Source organism: Euprymna scolopes, chromosome 44 (genome assembly GCF_053919585.1).
Source record: "Euprymna scolopes isolate OS-2025 chromosome 44, ASM5391958v1, whole genome shotgun sequence".
NCBI classification, from domain to species: Eukaryota; Metazoa; Mollusca; class Cephalopoda; order Sepiida; family Sepiolidae; genus Euprymna; species Euprymna scolopes.
Window position 1 is genome coordinate 22,362,355 of NC_136525.1, and position 24,382 is coordinate 22,386,736.

The 24,382-nt window shown below is 37.3% G+C and overlaps 1 protein-coding gene across 5 annotated transcripts in view; it reads right to left on the reverse strand.

Moving 5' to 3' along the window:
• Positions 1-24,382, reverse strand: part of LOC145268736 (choline transporter-like protein 2) — a 382,616-nt gene that overhangs the window by 183,446 nt on the left and 174,788 nt on the right. Inside the window, exon 1 of one of the 5 annotated variants that reach the window (XM_080124316.1) lies at positions 23,285-23,515. The exons of the other annotated variants lie outside the window; for them this stretch is intronic. Coding sequence (XP_079980442.1) covers positions 23,285-23,330 — 46 coding nt within the window. The 5' untranslated portion in view covers positions 23,331-23,515. Of the gene's footprint in view, positions 1-23,284; positions 23,516-24,382 lie in introns of those variants that run through there. 5 annotated transcript variants of the gene reach the window in all.

Here is a 24,382-nt window from a genome sequence, read left to right on the forward strand (position 1 = left end):
TACCTCTCCTGTGTCGTTATTAAACAATACATTTGATTGAAATGCAATTCAGATAATAGGGCGGGAATTATACATGGAAAAGCCGTCGAGATGGAGGCCCTGAAATGGTACATATTCTTTCCTGATGACCCGACATTATCTGGAAGCCGAAAAAAAAAAAGTTGTTTATTCTAAACAAGATCATTTGCCTGCTTTCTTCATAGCGAATTTCTGCTACACTTTATTCTTCTGTCTATACAAGCAGATATATTTACAGGGTGGAATGATAAAATTGTCGTCCTAAAAAAAAAAAAAAAAAAAAAACAACGACATCATGATTACATTTGTTTGATGAAAACCAGTTTTCTCTTGTTGCAAACTATCTACTAGTTGGCTAGTTGTGTACAAATCCCTAGGAGCCTTCTATCATGTCTGTACATGACGCAATGTTAATGAGTAAGATCAGAGATACGCTGTTGTTCAACTCCTAATCTTTACAAATCCAAGTTTGGACAACAGGACCATTGCCAGCTCCCTCAAAATGCATCGCTGGATTGCCACGAATAACAGGAACATGCCCAAGGTGATGAAAACAAAGTTTCTGGCCACGCTTATGGTTTGTGAAGTGGTTTTAATTGAGGACCACATCATGCCACCTTACATCTTCGAAGTTGACTTTGAAAGTCAACACTAAAGTGTACTTGGATGTGCCGAAGAGTGTGGTGATCCCTTAGGGAAATCAGATGGCCGCTGGCAGACCCTGGGTGTGGCAGCAGGACTTGATGCTGACCCACAAGCTCAATAATAAGCTTGGCTTTAGAAGGAGTGTACGACTTTGTACCCTTCTCTCACTGCCCCCCTCTCCTCCCCCAACCTAAACTTGCTGAACTACTTCGTTTAGTCATATGTTGGAAATATCACCAACATGACCTCCCACAACACCAAAGCCAGCCTGATCGCTGCCGAGTATTTGTGGAGCTCCCTTCGGTGCTTGTGGAAAAGGCATGCTCCCAGTTCTGGACCCATATCGAGGCGGTGACTGAGGCTGAAGGCAGCTACATTGAATAGATGTCAGCTCTACTAAATAACCAAGTTACCTGAATTGATTTTTTCAATGAAAGATTTAAAATAAAGCTGCTGTGTTGTTTCCTTTAGGGTGACAACTTGTTCGTTCCACCCTGTATATTTTGATTTCTCGACTTAACAGCATGATTACCCAACTGATTGTTAACAGGTCTGAGAACCGACTCTGAAATTCAAATTTTTCAACAGTCCTGGCAGAGCTGTAGACATGAATATTCATAGACAAAAGGTTTTCGAAAGGACATCCGGTAACATGTTCATGTTTTATCTTCACAAAATGGCCGACGCTTCCGGGTAGATTACACAGGAAACATATGTTGCCATTTAAAAAACAGTGTCGATTCGCCAATTGTGGAATAATACAACAATAAGGGATAAATTGAATGTTAATGTTTATCTAGACTAGAAGTGGCCGACAAAGATTTTAAAATTTCCTTTGCTAAATATCCGACATGTTGGTTTTGATGTTATATTTCAAATTATTACTCAGCCCGTTTTCACATCGCTAAGTAAAGAGTGGCCCACTTAAAAGTAGCCCAGAAAATGTAGTAGAGAGGAGGAACATTCTTTTGTTTAAATTGCCTGCAACACTGTTTAAATTGCCTGCAGTGTTATAAAAGATGCTGAAAGTGATCCCCGTTGACATTTATGCATTTCTGTACACGTTTAACAACGTTTGTAGATACTGTCTGTAGATCTTCTCTGGCGATTCTCCTGATAGCCTTAGTAATGTTCTCCTTTAATTGGTCTAGATTGCGAGGATTATCTGCATAAACTTTGTTTTAAAGTCCCACAAAGATAAAAATCACATAATGACAAGTCCAGGGGACATGGTGGCCATAACCTTTTGCTTATTGTTCTCTCTTCCGTAAACATGTCATGAACTCGTGTCAGTGATTTGTGAGACATGTGGCATGTAGCGCCATCTTGTTGGAAAAAGAATTGCATTTTGTAGTGTGGTGTCAGTTGGGTGTTAAGAGAAAGATTAGATAGATCGGGTTACTTTTAAGTGAACCACCCTGTATATCAATTAGCAATACAAAAACCTATTGTTGGAACTAACTAACCAGCAAGAGATGTCGCTTTCTCTCAGGTTTTGCTGTTTTTAACTTTTCCAGGAGGGATGGGTCTGCTCTTTGTATTACTAGCGATTAAGATAGTTTCTAAGTAAAGCTTAGTCGGCATTTTAAGATTTCCTTATCGATTCTTGTTCAAAATTAAACACAATTTAAAAAAACAAAAATGCAGAATAATTTTCGATATATTCGTCACAGAATGAAAATGTTATATTCCCCAAATCATGTAAATTGAACTCATTTTTTTTTTTTTTTTTTTTTTACTAAGAAAAACAAACTTTATGAGGAAGCAACAACCTTGTGTCTCTAAGTCATCTTTGATAAAGGGAGATAACTCAATTCGAACTATCGAGATCAAAGCCAGTTTTGTAATGGCTACCATTTGTTATTAACCGCTAAAAATATAAAATATATATATTTACACACACATACACATAAACATGATGGGCGTTCCAAAGTAATACCTCCTATTTTCTTTATTCCACCTGAATGGATCAAAAGGGATTGTAAATGCATTATTATGATGACTGAACTTATGCTTAAAAGTTTTATTTGTTGCAGATATTTTGGTGTTAGCATCTAAAAAGCAACTTCTGGATGTGCATCAGAAGCAGACATGCATCATTGAATTCCTAGCAAAAGTGTGTAGAGAAATTTTGAAGCACAACAGGTCGCTCGTTTGGATGGTAATACTCTTGTCTTAGGCGCTCTTCAACTTTTTGAGTTAAAAAAATAGGGACTTTACTCTTGAACCTTCTCTCTCTCACACACACATATATATATATATGAGCAAACAGTTAATAAAATATGTTAAAAAACACTTTGAAATGAGTTAAAAACATATTTAATCTGAAAAGGAAACACTAGATAAATGGATAGTCCTTAATCCGGAGTTTCGAAGAAATACTTTCCTTCTCATCAGAGGGTAGGAATTGGCAAAATGCGGGATCGGATTTTGCATGCAAAAGTATTTGATGAAACAACAAGTAAGTCAAAGATCTTACTTGCAAACAAAAAAAGTGAAGCAGAGGTAATATGGTGAAGAAAAAGGTGATTACACATGAATGGATAGTCTGGTGGAAGATAAAAAATCCAGTGACGGTAAAATCCAAATGTATTTTATTTTATATATATATATATACTAGCGGGGGGGGGGTGTACCCGGCGTTGCCCGGGTGTTTGTAGGTGTGTGTATGGGGGGGGGATAAGTAATAACCTTGAAAACATGTTAAAAAAATCGGAAAAACCAAAACCAAAAAAAAAAAAGAAACAGCGAAAAAGAAAAAACGCTGTGTGTATAGGGGGGGGGGGGGAGAAGTAAACTAAAGAATAGGCGAAGTAAAAAAAATAAAGAAACGTTGCCCGCGTGTCTAAAGATGTAAAAAAAAAAAAAATAGTTTTGGTCGTGAGGTTGGATTGAACCCGGGAGCCTTGACGTGGAGGTGAAACAAACTCCAACCACTTAACTGTGTAGGCCAAGAGTAAGAGGAATTGATTATAGTGTTAAAATAAAGCTTATAAAGCGAGTGAAAGAGGTTTGATTGACAGATAGCCACTAGATGAGGTTATCGCGGGAGCGTTACAAGATGACGTAGCAGTATTTTATTTTTTTGTTTTACTTCACATTAGCGTTTATTAAATTACGTATTTCGTTTCCTGTCTAGACATCTCTCTCTCTCTCTCTCTCTCTCTCTCTGTTTGTGTATGTGTGTCTCTCTCTCTCTCACTTTGTCTTCCTTACTCTAAAGACTGTTACTAAAAAAGAAAATGGCGTCTGCCGTCTGGCTAGTTTTTTTTTGTAAAAACTTTGATCGTTAATATTTTTTGTAAGCATATTTTTTGTTTTACTTCACATTTTTGGCTTGTTATTTTTCGTTTAACTATCGTATCTATTTTTAATGTGCTAATAACTTTGGTAACGTTGTCATAGCGTAGAAGTTCATAGTTTAGCTTGTGTGAGGGTTAAATTTTTTTTTACCGATAACAACAATGTTTTTTAAATTCAGACTGCCATTAGAGCTTGCTGACATCAAGATCACGTGACATGACTCAGCGGGTTTTAAATACAAGTTGACCCAAAATAAACCGCCCCGTGTATACTTTATGTATAAGAGTTGGCGCCCGTATTTTTTGGGGCAGTTATAAATCGATTTAAAAATATGTAATGTTTAACATTAAAATATCACTTTTTTTGGGCCCCCCTCCTCCTACAGAAAATCGATCAGTTGATGCACTTCTGATGGTCCTTTTGGGCTAATTTTTCGATATTTGTCGTCTCGAGGGTGGGGCTTTAATATGATACCAAGTTTGTGAATTTTTGTTCTGTCAGTCAAAAGTTTTTAGCAGACACACATACATACATTTTCGCTTTTATATATATACTAGCAGGGCTACCCGGCGTTGCCCGGGACCGTATAAACAATGAAAAAACAAAAGCAGATATTGAACATATGTTTTATTCTTAGGGGAGAGGAATCTTTCAGGGTGAGAGAGAGAGAGAAGATAAAGAGTGTGAGAGAGAGGCAGAAGAGAAAGTTGTTCCATCCTCTTTCCCAAATTTGACTACTGTTCACGTTTGAACTCTCATCGTCGAGTTGATCCTCGAGTTGCCTATTGGCCTTGATAAGTGCTAATATAGAGAGAAGAGAAAGAGGGTGAGAGAGAGAAGATAAAGAGTGTGAGAGAGAGGCTGAAGAGAAAGTTGTTCCATCCTCTTTCCCAAATTTGAATACTGTGCACATTTGAACTCTCATCGTCGAGTTGATCCTCGAGTTGCCTATTGGCCTTGATAAGTGCTAATATAGAGAGAAGAGAAACAGGGATAGAGAGAGAGAGAGAAGATAAAGAGTGTGAGAGAGAGACAGAAGAGAAAGTTGTTCCATCCTCTTTCCCAAATTTGAATACTGTGCACGTTTGAACTCTCATCGTCGAGTTGATCCTCGAGTTGCCTATTGGCCTTGATAAGTGCTAATATAGAGAGAAGAGAAACAGGGGTAGAGAGAGAGAGAAGATAAAGAGTGTGAGAGAGAGGCAGAAGAGAAAGTTGTTCCATCCTCTTTCCCAAATTTGAATACTGTGCACATTTGAACTCTCATCGTCGAGTTTATCCTCGAGTTGCCTATTGGCCTTGATAAGTGCTAATATAGAGAGAAGAGAAACAGGGGTAGAGAGAGAGAGAAGATAAAGAGTGTGAGAGAGAGGCAGAAGAGAAAGTTGTTCTATCCTCTTTCCCAAATTTGAATACTGTGCACGTTTGAACTCTCATCATTCGAGTTTATCCTCGAGTTGCCTATTGGCCTTGATCAGTGCTAATATAGAGAGAAGAGAAACGGGGGTAGAGAGAGAGAAGATAAAGAGTGTGAGAGAGAGGCAGAAGAGAAAGTTGTTCCATCCTCTTTCCCAAATTTAACTACTGTGCACGTTTGAACTCTCATCGTCGAGTTTATCCTCGAGTTGCCTATTGGCCTTGATAAGTGCTAATATAGAGAGAAGAGAAACAGGGGTAGAGAGAGAGAGAGAGAAGATAAAGAGTGTGAGAGAGAGGCAGAAGAGAAAGTTGTTCCATCCTCTTTCCCAAATTTAACTACTGTGCACATTTGAACTCTCATCGTTGAGTTTATCCTCGAGTTGCCTATTGGCCTTGATAAGTGCTAATATAGAGAGAAGAGAAACAGGGGTAGAGAGAGAGAAGATAAAGAGTGTGAGAGAGAGGCAGAAGAGAAAGTTGTTCCATCATCTTTCCCGAATTTCACTACTGTGCACATTTGAACTCTCATCGTCGAGTTTATCCTCGAGTTGCCTATTGGCCTTGATAAGTGCTAATACAGAGAGAAGAGAAACAGGGGTAGAGAGAGGGAGAAGATAAAGAGTGTGAGAGAGAGGCAGAAGAGAAAGTTGTTCCATCCTCTTTCCCAAATTTCACTACTGTGCACGTTTGAACTCTCATCCTCGAGTTGCCTATTGGCCTTGATAAGTGCTAATATAGATAGAAGGGAAAGAGGGTGAGAGAGAGAGTAGATAAAGTGGGTGAGAGAGAGAAAGAGAAGAGAAAGAGGTCTAGAGAGAGAAAGAGAGAGAGAAGAGAGTGAGAGAGAGAGAAATATGGTGAGTCGAGTTGATCCTCGAGTTGCCTATTGGCCTTGATAAGTGCTAATATAGAGAGAAGAGAAACAGGGTGAGAGAGAGAGAGAGAAGATAAAGAGTGTGAGAGAGAGGCAGAAGAGAAGGTTGTTCCATCCTCTTTCCCAAATTTGAATACTGTGCACGTTTGAACTCTCATCGTCGAGTCTATCCTCGAGTTGCCTATTGGCCTTGATAAGTGCTAATATAGAGAGAAGAGAAACAGGGTGAGAGAGAGAGAGAAGATAAAGAGTGTGAGAGAGAGGCATAAGAGAAAGTTGTTCCATCCTCTTTCCCAAATTTCACTACTGTGCACGTTTGAACTCTCATCCTCGAGTTGCTTATTGGCCTTGATAAGTGCTAATATAGATAGAAGGGAAAGAGGGTGAGAGAGAGAGTAGATAAAGAGGGTGAGAGAGAGAAAGAGGTCTAGAGAGAGAGAGAGAGAGAGAGAGAAGAGAGTGAGAGAGAGAGAGAGAAATATGGTGAGTCGAGTTGATCCTCGAGTTGCCTATTGGCCTTGATAAGTGCTAATATAGAGAGAAGAGAAACAGAGTGAGAGAGAGAGAAGATAAAGAGTGTGAGAGAGAGGCATAAGAGAAAGTTGTTCCATCCTCTTTCCCAAATTTCACTACTGTGCACGTTTGAACTCTCATCCTCGAGTTGCTTATTGGCCTTGATAAGTGCTAATATAGATAGAAGGGAAAGAGGGTGAGAGAGAGAGTAGATAAAGAGGGTGAGAGAGAGAAAGAGAAGAGAAAGAGGTCTAGAGAGAGAGAGAGAGAGAGAGAGAAGAGAGTGAGAGAGAAATATGGTGAGTCGAGTTGATCCTCGAGTTGCCTATTGGCCTTGATAAGTGCTAATATAGAGAGAAGAGAAACAGAGTGAGAGAGAGAGAGAAGATAAAGAGTGTGAGAGAGAGGCATAAGAGAAAGTTGTTCCATCCTCTTTCCCAAATTTCACTACTGTGCACGTTTGAACTCTCATCCTCGAGTTGCTTATTGGCCTTGATAAGTGCTAATATAGATAGAAGGGAAAGAGGGTGAGAGAGAGAGTAGATAAAGAGGGTGAGAGAGAGAGTAGATAAAGAGGGTGAGAGAGAGAGTAGATAAAGAGGGTGAGAGAGAGAGTAGATAAAGAGGGTGAGAGAGAGAGTAGATAAAGAGGGTGAGAGAGAGTAGATAAAGAGGGTGAGAGAGAGAGTAGATAAAGAGGGTGAGAGAGAGAGTAGATAAAGAGGGTGAGAGAGAGAAAGAGAAGAGAAAGAGGTCTAGAGAGAGAGAGAGAGAGAGAGAAGAGAGTGAGAGAGAGAGAAATATGGTGATAGAGAGAGTTAGGAAAGTGGTAGAGAGAGAGAAGGGGGTGAGAGAGAGAGAGAAAGACGGCGAGAGAGAGAGAGAGAGAGAGAGAGAAAGACGGCGAGAGAGAGAGAGAGAAAGACGGCGAGAGAGAGAGAGAGAAAGACGGCGAGAGAGAGAGAGAGAGAAAGACGGCGAGAGAGAGAGAGAGAGAAAGACGGCGAGAGAGAGAGAGAGAGAAAGACGGCGAGAGAGAGAGAGAGAGAAAGACGGCGAGAGAGAGAGAGAGAGAAAGACGGCGAGAGAGAGAGAGAGAGAAAGACGGCGAGAGAGAGAGAGAGAGAAAGACGGCGAGAGAGAGAGAGAGAGAGAGAGAGAAAGACGGCGAGAGAGAGAGAGAGAGAGAAAGACGGCGAGAGAGAGAGAGAGAGAGAGAAAGACGGCGAGAGAGAGAGAGAGAGAAAGACGGCGAGAGAGAGAGAGAGAGAGAGAGAGAAAGACGGCGAGAGAGAGAGAGAGAAAGACGGCGAGAGAGAGAGAGAGAAAGACGGCGAGAGAGAGAGAGAGAAAGACGGCGAGAGAGAGAGAGAGAAAGACGGCGAGAGAGAGAGAGAGAAAGACGGCGAGAGAGAGAGAGAGAAAGACGGCGAGAGAGAGAGAGAGAAAGACGGCGAGAGAGAGAGAGAGAAAGACGGCGAGAGAGAGAGAGAGAAAGACGGCGAGAGAGAGAGAGAGAGAGAAAGACGGCGAGAGAGAGAGAGAGAGAGAAAGACGGCGAGAGAGAGAGAGAGAGAGAGAAAGACGGCGAGAGAGAGAGAGAGAGAGAGAGAAAGACGGCGAGAGAGAGAGAGAGAGAGAGAAAGACGGCGAGAGAGAGAGAGAGAGAAAGACGGCGAGAGAGAGAGAGAGAAAGACGGCGAGAGAGAGAGAGAGAGAAAGACGGCGAGAGAGAGAGAGAGAGAGAGAGAAAGACGGCGAGAGAGAGAGAGAGAAAGTTTGCTTTGGAAAACTGTGCACACGACCTAATTTTCGTTTTCATAAGCGGCCTTATACTGATACCCACCCCTCCCCCTTCAAGTTTAACAGAGTTAGAAAGTATAAACAAAATGGCTAAAGCTTTGTTTACATGTTTTACAAAGAGCAAAATCACCTTCGCCGGCAAAAAACTTCAAGCAAAAATAAAAACATTTACCCTACGTCAATTTTCGTGTAATTTTGGAATTTTGCTTTTTGGAGTGCGATAAATCCGTTGGTAATAACGGTTCGAGTCGAAAACTAATATTTAACTGTGTTATAGTATCAATTACTCCTCGAAGGTAGCTTGAATGTACCTTAGCCGCAGCCGACATTTTACTGAGCTGACGTCACGTCACGTGACACGTAATGAATAACGTTAAAATGACAGGTTTTTTGGGGGGGCCCCCCTGGGAGAAAAACGATCAGTTTACCCCCTTCTACTGGTCCGTTTGACGTGAAATTTCGATATTTGTCATCCGGGTGATCAAGGTGCAATATGATTCCTAATTTGTCAACTTTGGTTGTGTCTGTCAAAAGTTTTAGCGTTACAAACAAACATACATACATACATACATACATACATACATACACACAGATTTTTGGCTTTTATATATATAGAAGATATATATATGATTCTACACTTTCAGAGCATATATCGCTAGTAAACATTCTAGATTCAAAGATGTATTTGTTTCACACTTTTTTATTACATTTTCACCCCAAACAAGGCACATTGCCACTTTGGTGTAGGGGGCTACTATCAGGGGCAGCAACTACTGGGGCACTATGTTGGGATTTGGGCAGCAAGATGTCGGTTCACGTTACACTTGAACTTCTGCATGTCAGTACAATTAGGGAAGCAGGGACCTGGAATGGAATTCCAGAGTCTAGCGGTTTTGGGGAAGAAACTACTGGAGTAGAAAGATTTTTTACATCTAGGGATCTCTACTGTGTGGGGGTGATATTTAGCTGCCTGTCGGGTTTGTCGAGGGTGTCTACGTCGTGGGGGCACAAGTGTCTGCAGTTTGTCAGAGCATTCACCATTAAAATACTTGTAGAACAGGCAGAGGGATGCAATGTTTCATCGATGGGACAGAGGCTGAAGCTTAGATGCCAGTTCAGGGCCTATCAAATTGGCGACTCTCTTTTGAACCTTGTCTAGGAGCGAGAGACTAGCAGCAGATGCACCAGCCCAAATGTGACAACAATACTCCATACCTGGGCGAATAGTGGCCTTATAGAGGTACAGGATACTTTCAGGTGTCAGTAGTTTTCTAGCACGGTAGAGAGAGCCTACCTTTCTTGTAGCGGCCCTGGCAATGTTTTTAATATAATTGTTCCAACTCATGTTTCCTGTGAACGTTAGGCCAAGCAATTTGAAAGATGTACTCTCAGACAGGGAGTCACTGGCCATTGCTATTGGTGGCAGAGAAGGTTTCTTGTAATTGTTGAAGGAAACCAGTTTAGTCTTGGCAGCATTGGATGTGACCATCCATTTCTGTCCCCTATTCCACTACAGATTGGAGGTCATCCTCTAGTGTTTTTTCCATTTCTTTAGTTATGTGTTCATTTTTTTTCCTGTCATGCCTGTTATAGAGTGTGGTGTCATCAGCATATATACCCATCTCAGAGGCAGTTTTGTCGGGGAGGTCATTAATAAATATTAGGAACAATTGTTAATATTTTCATACGTATATACAGCGCCCCCTCTACATACAAGCTACTCTATTTACGAGATATTCAAGATGTTTCCCCCCCCCCGAGCAAAAATCTTGACCTATATACGAGAGACCGCCCACCATCATGTTAAGTGGTCATAATAAACTGGCATTTTATTTCCTTGATATCATATTTATATTATTACTGTTTTTTTGTTTGTTTGTTTGTTTAATTACTATTTAAATGTGTCTTTAGTAATCAGGAAAAAGGTGTTTTGTAGCTAACTAGCCGGGGGGGAGGGGGTACCCGGCGTTGCCCGGGTGTGGTGAGGTGTGTGAGGGGGTAAATTAAAACAATAAAATGGAAAATAAGCGAACGAAATAACCCCGTTTAAATGTTGAAACTTTTTTTTAAATTCGGAAAAGAAAAGAAAAGAAAAAAAAACAGCTAACGTGATGGAAAATAAAGAATAAGCGAACGAAAAAAAAAAAATGGCATAAATAACCCTGTTTAAATTTTAACTTAAAAAAAAAAAAAAATCAGGAAAAAAAAATAAATAAAAGTAGCGAACGTGATGGAAAGATAAAAAAAAAAAAGGAAAATAAATAAACGAATGAAAAAAAATGGCATAAATAACTGTTTAAATATTGAAACTTTAAAAATCGAAAAAATAAAAAAATGTCCGAGATGTCGGCGCGAACGTGCAACCATAAGACAACATCACTGTCACTACAACCACTACTCTACGATCGCGTCAATGAAGTAACATCTTTTTTTTTTTTTTTATTTAGACTAATCAAGAAAGAACGTTTTTCACGCATGCGTGTTTGGCTAAATCGTCATGAAGGAACGATTTTTTGCTATGTTTCTTATTGCCTATGTCAATTTCTGAAGGAAATAATTGACCGTTTTCTACTTTTCTTCACATTATTCGACCAAGACATCACCTTTTCAGATAGTACTGGTTTCGACCTGGTCCAATGTCGCTAAGAAAAGTTTTAGGTAGACATGATGATTGCAACGTCTTATCAGACGAGTGCCATTCCTTCAGACACTTAAAGTCCATGAGCCCAAAAATGACTTCCATCGCCACAGGATCATTTTCATAGACAAATGCCTGAAGGAGTATCTATACACAGATGATGTTACAGAGTCTTAGTTTTGTACGACAGCTAAGTCTCTCTCTCGGTTCAAAATGTTGAGATCCAGCAACAAGCAAGAGCAAGATAGCCAGCAACAAATTAAACTGCAGACCAGCTTAATGCGGGTACTGGTCTCCCGCTTTATGTTTTTTTTTTTAAATCAGAGATTTGCTTCTACTATAAAGGTTGCCTTCACCACAGCTTATGAGAGCCCTCTTCACCCCAACACACACACGGTGCTAGTTGGTCGTTGACCCCCCAAAAAGGGTTCATTCGCCCTTTGGAAGGTCTCGTTTTTAATCTTTCAGGGAGACTAGCCACCCTCTTCACCAAACAAGTCTGGTGGGGGAACCAGTTTAGTCGCCGGTGACCCAACCATGAGACAGGTAGTACTGGGTTACATGGTACTAGTAGCATAGAGATACAAACATACATACATTTAAACAAACAGGTGAGATTTATAATAGACTAACGTGGGTGCTCGGCCTTGCCCAGGTGTTTGGGGGTGTGTGAAAAAAAAAAGAAAAAAAAAAGTGTTAGTAGGGAGCAGGTTCGAACCCATGACGCGAAGGCAGAAAAGAAAGTGAAAGAAAATGTGACATCTTACCGCTATGATGCAACAGGGAGTGAAAAGCGTTCAAATTTAGCAATGTCAACCTTAACGCCAAAGCATATAAGAATCACGCACTTAAGTCTGGCTGTAGGCCAATTAAGCATTCAGTTCTCTGCCGTATTTTATTTTCCCACGATATTGAGGAAAACCAGCTTCCCCCCCAGAAAGGGGGCACTCTAATGAATAGCAATTGTCCCAACATTGAACAAAGCTAATTGCTTTTCTGGATATCCTGGCAGAAAAGTCAGACGATCCACTTCGCTTCGATTAGTTTCGCTTTATATGAAAAAGACGAACAAACACACGAAAGGATGAAATAGAGGGAATTTTATAAAGGCAATCAAAATAAACGTAGAAACGACGTCTGTTTGCAAATCATAGACATTATCATCTAGGGAGTATAAGGAAACTTCTCCAAAACAGTAACGTAGTTGAGAACTCCCCCACCTTCTTGAAAAAAAAGCAAGATCATTTAGATTCTACATCAACTAGATTGGTAACTCATTCTCGACCATAACCCTATTGAATTGACGATAAAATTGACAGTTTTGTATAAAGGAAGCGACCGGATAAGACGTGCCAATGATATAGAAATCTAAGAAAAATTTCCTTGATATCTTGAAGCTACCATATATATATATATATATATATATATATATATATATATATATATGGTAGCTTCTTCCAGTATTGACAGACTGTGGATACCCACTGTAAGGGTGCTTGTGCATGAAATTTTGTAGCAAGAGTTGCACAGTTGCCAACCACACCTCTCCCGAGTCAGCGTTGTTAAATACTAGTTGCAAGTGGAGGTTCAGCATGACTGAGATAATCAGAGAGCACTTAGAATTCCCAAATGGTCACCCATCTAGTACTTGCCAGGCTCAACATTGCTTAATTTTGGTGATCTGATGAGAACCAGTGTACCAACATGATTATGCCGGGTACATATATAAATATACATACACACATATATAAATATACATACACACATATATAAATATACATACACACATGTATATACACACACACACACTAAGCTATTAATATCACTTTGTAATTTGAAACCAAAATTTTAAATAAACATTTAAGTTTCTTCTAAATATGAAAAAAAAAACTTCCACATTTATTCATATTATATATTGAGGCTCTATGCCAGAAATTATGTTAACTAGTATAAATTTTCTGAGCATTACATTAAGTACATCTGGAGCCGGCCTGTCAAACAGATGCTCAGTGCATTCAGCGTGATTGATGCAAAGATTCAGAGATCGGCACCCTAGACAAGACACGTAGCAGATGTTGAATTATTTAATAGAGATAATATCACATTTGAGACAGCAGAATTTATGACAGTTTTGCATCAAGGAAGCGATTGGACGAGACGTGCCAATGATATAGAAATCTAAGAAAGATTTCCTTGATACTTGTCCGTTTGTTGACATTTCTTTAAGGCTAAGTAAGAAAATTAACTAACAAATCAATTTTGACCCTTCTTTTATAAAAAAAACTAGCGGGGGTACCCGGCGTTGCCCGAGTGTTTGTTTCCGGGACGGGGGTTGGGGGGAGTTTTAAAAAATGTTATGGTAGGTAAGTAGGAAGGATCAAACCCGGAGTCATGAGTAAAAGTAGGAAAATAAAGTGTGAAAAAAAACAAAAAAAAAAAACATCTGCAACGTTAACAGTTCGGCCACCAAGAAAAGTCCATTCCAGTTGTTTAGGAAAAAAAAAAAAAAAAAAAAAAAAAAAAAAAACGACTACGGTAGGTCGGCGTGAACGTGAAAATATAACGTGAATTGTCCAGCACGCTAACCACTACGCCACAGAGCACTGCAGCTTAGTTTAGTGATTTTAAATAACTTCACATGAAAGAACTACGAAGCCAAACCGGTGTTCTCTTCTCAACTGTTCCTTGTGAACGATCCCCAAACGGTGTTAAGTGGTGGCAGGGGGAGGAGGAATTTATAAGAGAGAAAATATTTTACCACTTCCATTGATCTTAACCGATTTTGGCCGTGACTTCTCAGCAGAAAAAGTATAGAAATCTAAGATTATCGAGGAATTTGAGAAATAATAAGCCTATAACACACCTCAGATATTGTTCTGCCGTTTGGGCATATTATATTTGCATGAAATATCTTGATTTTTAATCCTATTAAGGTCAAAATCAGACGGGGAAAAAATGAGTTCATTTTATTTATATAGAGAAGAGATAAAATTTTGGTTTCTCCCCTTGTGAACGTACATCTATCCCAATAAAACTTTTAAAACAGCCAAGTCTTTGTTTTTTCATACATAAGTTATTCACCAGAGTCAAACAAACACCAGATGATGCAACAATGCAGATCAACGGTCACACACATGGGTCAGAGACTGCTCATATCTGTCTAAAAATGTTTGATATGTAAAAAAAAAAAAAAAAAAAAAAAAAAAAAAAAAAAAAAAAAAAAAAAAGGACAAATATTTCCATTGCAGGAATAAAAAGAAATTAAAAGTCGTGTGTGCCCAATGAAAAACCGTCGAAAACCAAAGAAAGTTTATGTATAAGGTTGGTGTAAAAACAATATTGTTTTCTCACATGTTAATTTTATATGATTTTTTAATTAATTCATTAATATATATATATATATATATATATATATAGCCATGTTATATCATTTTGAAGTGCGTTTTTCACTATCGGATCGTGTTATTTGTTACCGTTTTCAATCTCTTTATTTTTTTTGCAAACTTTTCAACAGAATGAACAAAATTCAAATCCACACGATTTTCTTGTTTCAGTTGAAACTAGGCTGAAAAGCTGCAGAGACAGCTCGTGATATCAATGATGTGTTTAGTCCAGGAACCACTAGCAAACGTGTGGCACAACGATGGTTAAAGAAATTTTGCGATGGTGACGAGCATCTCGAATATGAAAACAATCGCAGCCGGCCAATTGCGGTTGATAACAAACATTTCAAAGCCTTAATTGAGGCCGAACCTCGCAAAACCACACAAGTTGCTGTTGAAAATGAGGTCAACGACTCAACAGTCGTTCGCCATTTAAAGCAAATAAGGAAGTCAAAAAAGTTGGATAAATGGGTGCCGCATGAATTGAATGATAATCAAAAAAAAAATTGTTGTTTTGAGGTGTCTCCTACACAACAAAAACGGCCCATTTCTTAAGCGGAATGTGACGTGTGATGAGAAGTGGATCCTCTACGACAACCAGCGACGTTTGGTACAGTGGTTGGATATCAAAGAAGCTCCACAACGCTTCCCAGAGCAAAAATTGCACAAAAAAAAAAAAAAAAAAAAAAAAAAAAAAAAAAAAAAAAAAGGTTATGGTGACTGTTTGATGGTCTGTGGCCGGTCTCATCAATCACAGCTTCTTGAATCTCAACAAAACGATTATGGCGGAGAAGTACTGCCGACAAATTGATGAAATGCACCAGAAGCTCCAACATATGTACCCGAGATTCGTCAATATGAAGGGACTAATTCTTCTCCATGACAACGCTCGCCCACATGTTGCTCAACTGACCCTGCAGAAGTTGATCAAATTGCGCCATGAGACTGCCTCATCAGCCATATTCACCGAACCTCTCGCCCACTGATTATCACTTTTCCAAGCATCTCGACAATTTCCTGCGTGAAAAATGCTTCTAAAGCTGAGACTTCATCGCTTCCAGAATTCCAGATTTCTATGATAATGGGATGAATAAACTGGTTTCTCGTTGGTAAAAATGTGTCGATTTTAATGATTTTTACTTCAATTAATAAAGTTTATTATGAAAGGAGTTATGAGCTTTTAAAGTTGAACGTCAAAAAGCATTTTTGCACGAACCTAATAAATATGTAATAGTGAAAATTCTTGACAAAGAAATTAAATTACAATTAGATTCAAGCGCAAACCTATCAATACTAAAATTAAAATACATGGAAGAAATGGAATAGACCTACAATGTTGAGATCTCACAAAACAGCAAAGGCGATTAACGGCAAACAAATCAACTTTGGAAGTAAATTTCTAACCAGCGTTACACTGCTGAGGAAAACTAAAAAAATTAAAGTATGTACTAAAGAGTACTGCAAATTTACTCGGTTCAGACTGGATGCATGAATTCAACCTATGGTTGTTAAACTGACACTGGATGATGCAACAATAGAAGATACAGTGCACATGGAAAATTAACGAAAAAGAGATCAGCAGCAACTAAGCAACGTATGTATAACAGACTTTATTTAATCGAATTGTCTTCTTGATCGCTCACTGGCAACACTCTACATGCGCAGCAAGCAGACATATGCTGAAAATGCACAAGTAGGCATGCGTGTGAAAAGACAATATGCCCCTACAATGAATGACGTCATTGAAATGTTAAATATTAACACTGGTAATTTTAATAATTTATTTGTCTTTTAATTAGTGATGGGACGATTCCAATAGTTTTCTTGATTCCAATACAATTACCGATTCTGTGCTAAATTCCCAATTCCGATTCTTTATAAATCTATGATTTTTTTTAACTATAAGATTGTTATTTTCCCCGATTTTCGTAAAAACACATGTTAACTATGTACATATTTTTCGTAATTATCAAAATTACACCTGTGGAGAGTGATCTATCGATTTTAGCTTTACTGGCAATTTAAAATCAATAAATATTTATTATGGGATCATTAATACCAGTAATGGAAGATTTTGCTTTAAAGAAAATCAAATAAAGAGAAAGATAATTAAAAGAATCGTTTTGGCATTGGAAAAAAGGCATCAATTTTTCCGATTCCGATACTGATTCTGATGCCCCTAAATCTTCTGATTTTTCAGATTCTGATTAATTGTTCCAACACTACTTTAAATAAGACACCAAGAAATGAAAAGAAAGAGGAAATCAATTCGTCTAAGCAATCGTGTGTGTGTGTGTGTGTGTGTGTGTGTGTGTGCACTTTTAACTTACAATCTTTTTTCACCGAATTTAAAAGCAATAAAAAACGTTATTTGCTAACAAGAGGGAGCAATAAATCACCCTCTCCTCTTTCTCCACGTGACGTTGCTAACAAGAGAGGTTTGATGGCAATACAAAACTGATAAATCAAAAAAAACTTAGATTTATTTAGATGTACGAATTTATCGTTTTACATGGCTTGTTGCACTTTTCTATATTTTGCCAATCAATTACTTTGGTATACTTCTTTTATTTTACATCTTTCAAGTGTGAATATTTTTACAACAAGTTTCAGTTTTTGACAAAAAGTTTCATTTTTCCTTCTTAAACCAACCAGAAATCAGAAACAATGACTTATCTTCATTCAACAACTTATCAGATTAGAATTGAAAGCTAGTGAAATATAACACCAAAGCTACCATATTTAAATGCGCGTATCTACACACACAAAATTGGAGTAGATAGCCTAAAGTTTGAATTTAGATGACTTTGGCCTTAAAAATTCTCACCTAATTTTGTCACTCATTTACATTCGCTGTGTTCGTTTTAATTTAAATTTTTTGAATTTCCAGTGCTGTGGATACTAGTGTTACGTCCCTTTAGCACAAAACTACCGGATGTTATATGAAAAACGCCATGTAGTTTCCTGATAAAGGGACGTAATTCTTGTATCTACAATAATACGATACAATTTCAGAACAATGTATTTCTATTTTATTTTCAACAGTTAAAAATTATTTGGATGGTATTTTTTACTAATACTTAAAAGGAAAAAAAAAAACCATTGGAAGTATTTATTTCGATTTTATTTTTAATATTGACACATCTTTATAAAATAATAGAATACTATTTTTAAGACCGTTTCAGGACATTTTTCATATTTTCAAAGATTCTTCAAGGTAATAATCAAGGAAAAAGTAAAAATTCAAAGACTTTTCAAGCCTGTATGAACCCTGATATAGTTCAGTTTTATTTTTATGTACTGACAAGTCATCATTTATTAAGACCCATATATCATTTGAAGATAAGAGATAGAGGTTATGCGTTTACCAAGAAAACGGTAAAACGTAAGAATTAGTGAAAAAAAAAAAAAGTTTGAATTCGCCAGAACTTAGTTAAAAAGGATGGCTCAATGATATACCATACAATATACGGTGAGAAAAAATTTAGGTCTACACATCCAAGATTAGATTATTATGTAGGATTTCTAGAGCAAAAAAAAGGGGGGGGGGTAAAAAAAGTAGTAAACAAATAACTGCTACCAAAGGCAAGAAAAGTTACTTTTCTATTTATCTGCCCATTTTTTTCTTTTGCTTTTGTACTTGAAAGTATTTTAAAGCGTTTTTATTTACATTTTATTATCGCTTTTGGAGTCTTCTAAACCCGACGGATTCAAAATGGCAGATTTTACCCAATGTGAAACGTCAATATCATAGATTTAGCAACTTGAAAATCAAACAAACATATAGCTATTAAAAATACAGATTGATTGAAAATTTAATTTTCTACCGATTGGTAACAATGATGAAGGAGGCACATTATTTGTAAGGAGGTTACACAAGAGTTCGTTTATAGATGAATATACAAAACACATTTACCTTTTCGGTTGTAAAGACGTCACGAAGACAACACAGTTACAAAATTATTGGTTTCTTTATTCCTCAACCGGCTGATTGGTGATGTCAGGAATTCAAGCCTGTACAACTACTCTTCTCCCTTCGCCTCTAAGGGGCTCCCACTCTCCAACTGATTATCACCGTGTGTGATCTCCAATTATCTGATCCTAATCTCTTTGAACCCACAATTTCTATATTGAGAAATCTCCTTTGTTTATAACGTTAGAATTATGGTTCCCAACTTTTACATAGATTTACATATGTCTGTCCAAACATATTTTTGGCAAACAAAGAATCCTAAATTCTAATTGTTTAATATCTAACCTATTTTAAAACAATATTTTTTAACTCGCATTTTCTATTCTTTTAACTGACATATTTAATATCCAGTTATTTTAAAAGAATGGACAATCGCTTTTTTTCCGACATAAATAATATTTAGCTATTTCTAAAAGAATGAACATTCCTAGGATTTCAATTATCGGTGCTAGTGCAGAGAGTGGTCCGTGTATTTTTTTAAATCGTATTTCCAAGTTTAATTAAAGTTTTATGATATGTTTTTTTATTCAATTGTAAGGTTGAAGTATAGAATAGGTACAAAACACCCCCCCCCATGTTAAGAACGGCTTTTTTTTTTATTTACGTCCGGATCACTCTCTGCACTAGTACCCAATTATCCACTTGCCTACAGGGTTCGATTCTAGCCTTTTCCTAATATCATTTTCACTTATCTAGTATGTATTCTTACTTACATGAGAAGGGGACAAACCTTTCATGTAACAATAATACACATCATCTCTAGATTTGTAATCAAAGAGAAGCGGATGATTCTTCCAATGTTTGTTTAGTCTGTCTTTGAAGGTATTGAGTGACTCTGCAGATACTTCTTCCGGCAGCTGGTTCCACACGTTCACAAAAAGTTGGGAGAAGTCTGCTCGAACAGACCCAGCTGTCCTCTTCTAATGTCGCTGCTCAATCTAAACACGAACAATGCCAAAGGTCCTATAATCTTGTTGCAAAAGAAAGCATCTTGAGACAGTCCACATATTTCTCGTGCAGATATTTGAAGACTTGGGCGGCATTCCCTCTCATTCGACGGAACACCAGAGTTGGAAGATCCAGCTGCTGTAGTCGCTCCTTGAAGCACAGATCATGGAGATCTGGGACCAATTTCATGGCAGGGCTGCAAAATTTCAGTGATGGAATATGGGTTGGAGATTGATTGATAGTGCAGAATCTATTACATTGAATATTAGTTTTTGAACCCTGTTTAGGCGGGAAAAAACTAGTGATAGATGCACCAGCTCAGATGTGGCAACAATATTCCATGCATGGGTGAATGGTAGTTTTGTAGAGGTACAAGATACCCTCAAGGGTCAGTAATTTGAGCATGGTAGAGGAAATCAACTTTTTTTTTTTTTTTTTTTTGCAGCAGCCTTTACAAGGTTCTCAATCTATTTGTTCCAATTCATGTTGCCCGTTTCATTTTGGGATCCTAGTAGTTGGTTCACGAGTCCAGATGTGGCAACAATACTGGATTCATGTTACCTGTGAATGCTAGGCCGAGGAATTTGAAAAAGAGTTTTCAAATAGGGTGCGGCTAGCCATGACAATTGGTTAGAATGGTTTCTTATAATTGTTAAAGGAAAGCAGCCTTGTCTTAGTAGCATTAAATGTTATCCATTTTTGGTTCCATCTCGTTATAGAATGGAGATTTCTAAGGATTCAGTCTGTGCATTAGTTTTGCCCACATGTAAAAAAAATAAAGCATGACGTCATTAACAAATATACCCATTTTGGGATGCAATTACATTGGCAGAATCGTTTATGAAAATCTGAATGTCCAAGGATCAACTTCTGCGGCACACCTGCATTAATGTCATGTTTAGATGTACGACCATTAAGGAAGACCTGGGTGTTTCTTTCAGATAAGAAGGATGTGATTATATTAAATATACGTTCAGTAATATTGTACGAATTTATCTTCATGAGAAGACCTTCATGTCAGATCTTGTTAAAGGGTGTTTTTTTTTTTGTTACAAGGGAGTTACCACTTATAAAGGCCCAAAGGGCCTCTCGAGGATAAGGGTTAATGAATGTTAGGTGGTTGTGTAGTAATCGTTAATGATGCAAGTTGGGTACAATTTAATTATTTAAGAGGATGGTTCAACATGAACTTGTTTACATTAGACTTGAAGACAAACGCTACTGCTTGAGCTTCATCGTTAGGATATCCACGGTCAAAGTTGCTGGTCTAGATCCATACTGTTCCTATTTACAATGCCTCCCCACGGGACAGAGTTAGACACCAGGGTCGTTTTTTAACGTGGAGAAAAGGAACAAAAATAAAAATTGTCTCAGTCGTGAAGAATTTCTCATACTGTTAGTCAGAAAGAAGTTTTGCATTTATAAGATGTTGGACTATCGCTAGATTGATTCACGATTCAAAGATTCAAGGTGACGAGCAAGAGGAGAGTGATTGGGCAATAATGTTACGGGTTAGTCCTTTCACAAGAAGTTTTTAACATTAGTACTACAGGGGCAATTTTCCAGCTATCAAGGAAGCAAGATCCTATTATAGAGTTTGAAAGGGCCAGCTCAACAAAGCATTTTTTTTTTTTACAGTTATTATAGCAATGATAAGATCAAGCCCACATGCTCCTATAGGATAGGAACTATATTCAATTTTACAGTATCTTTTCATTGTTAATGGAAAGTACAGAATACTTAAAAAAAAAAAAAAAAAAAAAAAAAAAAAAAAAAAAAAAAAATCACTCCTATCTTAAGAATGGCTTTCTAAATAATGTTATTTCAGAACAGCCAGTAAATTGTACAAGTACCCATTTTTATTTTTTATTCAAAAGTTTGTTTAACCATGTATTCGAGTAAAACAAATTTTAAAAGTATAACTAACCAGAAATAACTTTTGTCGAGTTATCATTTCTATTTGGCAAAATGGTAAGAATGTTAACGGACTGGGAGAGCGGGGTTTATATCTCGGTAGAGTCATACTAAAAACTTTAAAACATAATATTTTATGCCCCCTTGCTAAACACCCAACATAAGGCAAATATCAAGGATAAGTGGAGTAATTCTGTGAATGCAGTAACGCCCTCCCCTACATCTCGATAGAGCAGCTAATGAAAAGGGAGCCTTCAGGTTGGTCGTGACTATAGTCAGTCACTTAGGTTAGAATTTTAAAGGGTGAACAAATATACAGCGTATTATAAACACCCCAACCTCTCGATGTTAAGAACGGTTTTCGGAATAAGCACCCCCCCAACCTCGAAAGCTGTTCTTAACATGGGGAGGTTTGGGGGTGTTTATTCCAAAAGCAGTTCTTAACATGGGGTAGTTGGGGATGTTTATACTACACTGGGGCAGGCAGGCCGTAACAAAAAAACAAAAACAAAAAAAAAAAAAAACACCTTTTTTTTTTTTTTTTTTTTTAAATAGGATTTTCAAATGAAATTAAATTTTTACGGCATTTTTTGTTTAAATTTTCAAAGGACAGCGAGTACAGAATGGTTTCCAAATAATAATATCCAGTTGGGTAGAAAAGTAACTTATCTTGCCTTTGATAACATTTTGTTATATATTTGTTTTGTGACAACTTTTTTGAATCTATGTGTACAGTAAAACAAACTCATAATTTTATTTTAGCATGGCCCGTAAACTGCACAAGTATGGAAACCCATTCTTAATGTAAGGAATGTGGGGGAGGGGGGGTCTTTGTTAACTATTCACCTCCCTAGCAAGAAAAAAAAATCACTCCTACGAGGAAGTAATTCCTAGGTGGATGGTCTAGGACCGAAGGAGTAAGGACCGACTAGAACCATACCACACGAATATAAGCCCCTCCCTCCCCCAACTGCAACAAAGTTAGACATATCCCTACTTGGCACCCCACAAGGCTAGAATCCTGAAAAGATCTCTTGGTTGGACTCACTAAAATAGGGGTAAATGTCAGACATCTGGTTGGATGTCTCATCCCCTAGAAGAAAAAGTTTAAGAAAAATGAAAAAAAAAAAAAAAAAAAGGAAATAAACACAAAGTCGATTTTAACAGGCATGGAAATCCAGCTCCCAAGGGGCACACTGGATTGGGACAAAATCAGAACAGATACAACACTTTGCTCTTGACCATAAGACGGGGGAACTGATAAGTTACTTTATTTTGTGTTATTGAGGGGGGGGGGTAATCCAGCTTCCTTGAAGATGTACTTGAAAAGATCCTAAAATGGACCCGTCGATATTCCCCAGGAAAATAAAACCTCTGAAGGAGAACGTCATGCCTGGGAAGGTTGCCTCCTAAGACCGATATACTTCACTTTTAAATATCAGTCGGGCGACCTATGCTAGCGTAAGAAACAAATTGTAAACAATATATAAAAAGTATTGGCAATTATGCAGAATAAATACGGATCGTGCCGAAATAACGTTATTTACAAAGCCATTCTTAACCTGAGGAGGAGAGAGCGCTTTGTAACTATTCTGTACTTTCACCTAACAAATAAATAAGTTAACTTGAAAATATTAAAAAAAAAAAAAAAAAAAAAAAAAAAAAAAAAAAAAGTTCCTATTTTACATAGATACAAAAATAAACAAATCCAATCCCCCGAAGGAGAGTGTGATGCCTGGGAGGGTGGCCTCCTAGGACCGAAGCCCGATGGCCTGTGCTACTAGCACAAGAAAAAAAAAAAAAAAATTAAATAACGTATAAAAGTATAAAATAAAGATAAAAAGAAAACTCACGTAATTGTCGTTCCTCGTCGGATAATCCAATGTTTTTAAACTTCATTTTTTGTTTGGTTTGTTTTTAATTATCCTTTTGTAAACATTTGTAAATCCAAGTTTTTTTTTTGTTTTGTTTTTTTTTTTAAATAAATAATCCACAAATGAAAACGAAAATTTTATAACTTAAAAATATTACAAAAATATACAGTTTAGAAGACTGGTACCAATTCCTTTTGTCCGTTTCAATTTGGAGATTTTCTTAATTTGTTTCAATTTTGTTGTTGTTGTTTTTCAGACTCAAAAGTAAATAAATAAATGAATAAATAAATGAATAAATAAATTAATAAATAAATAAATGAATAAGGATGAAAAACACTTCTTAAACAAAAAGTTCTAAAACGAAAACAACAAAAAAACAGAAATGATAGGGACACTTGTTTGAATAAATCAGTTTAAGATCATTGAGGAACAAAAAAAAAAAAAAAACCCAACAACAACAAGTGCTTGAAAACTAAAGTTCCGCTACTTTTTATAATTAGAGAACTTAGAATTTAATTAAAACTTTCTGACCAATAATTAGAACGAGCAACAAACACTTTTGACAAAAACTTTCTTCATCCTCTTGATGGGGGTGGACAAAGTAGTAATGGTTCAATCTAAAAGAAATGCCAGGGGGTCAGTACAGTGATAACCTCCACCCCCTTCCCCTTCAGTCTTCCCCAAAATGAGCAATACTAACTTTTTTTTTTTTTTAAGTTCGTATCGAGAAAAAGTGTTTGATTTTTTTTTTTTTTTCCTTTCCAAATCTTAATTGGTTATTTTAAGATTGATAATAACACTATACTTAAATGAAAATAAATATTTAAATCCGTCTTCTGCTTTTGGCTTGAAAACTTTGCGGCTAAAAACAAGCACTTTGCAGTCAGGAAACTCCGAGTAAAACTTTCAGCGTGTTGTTGCGTGATGTTTATGTATAATTTTCAGTAAACAAAAAAAAACTTTTTATTGATGTCAGTCAATGTAAAAAAAAAAATCAATAAATATATTGAGAGAGAGAGAGAGAGAGAGAGAGAGAGAGAGAGAGAGAGAGAGAGAGAGAGAGAGTTTGAACAACCT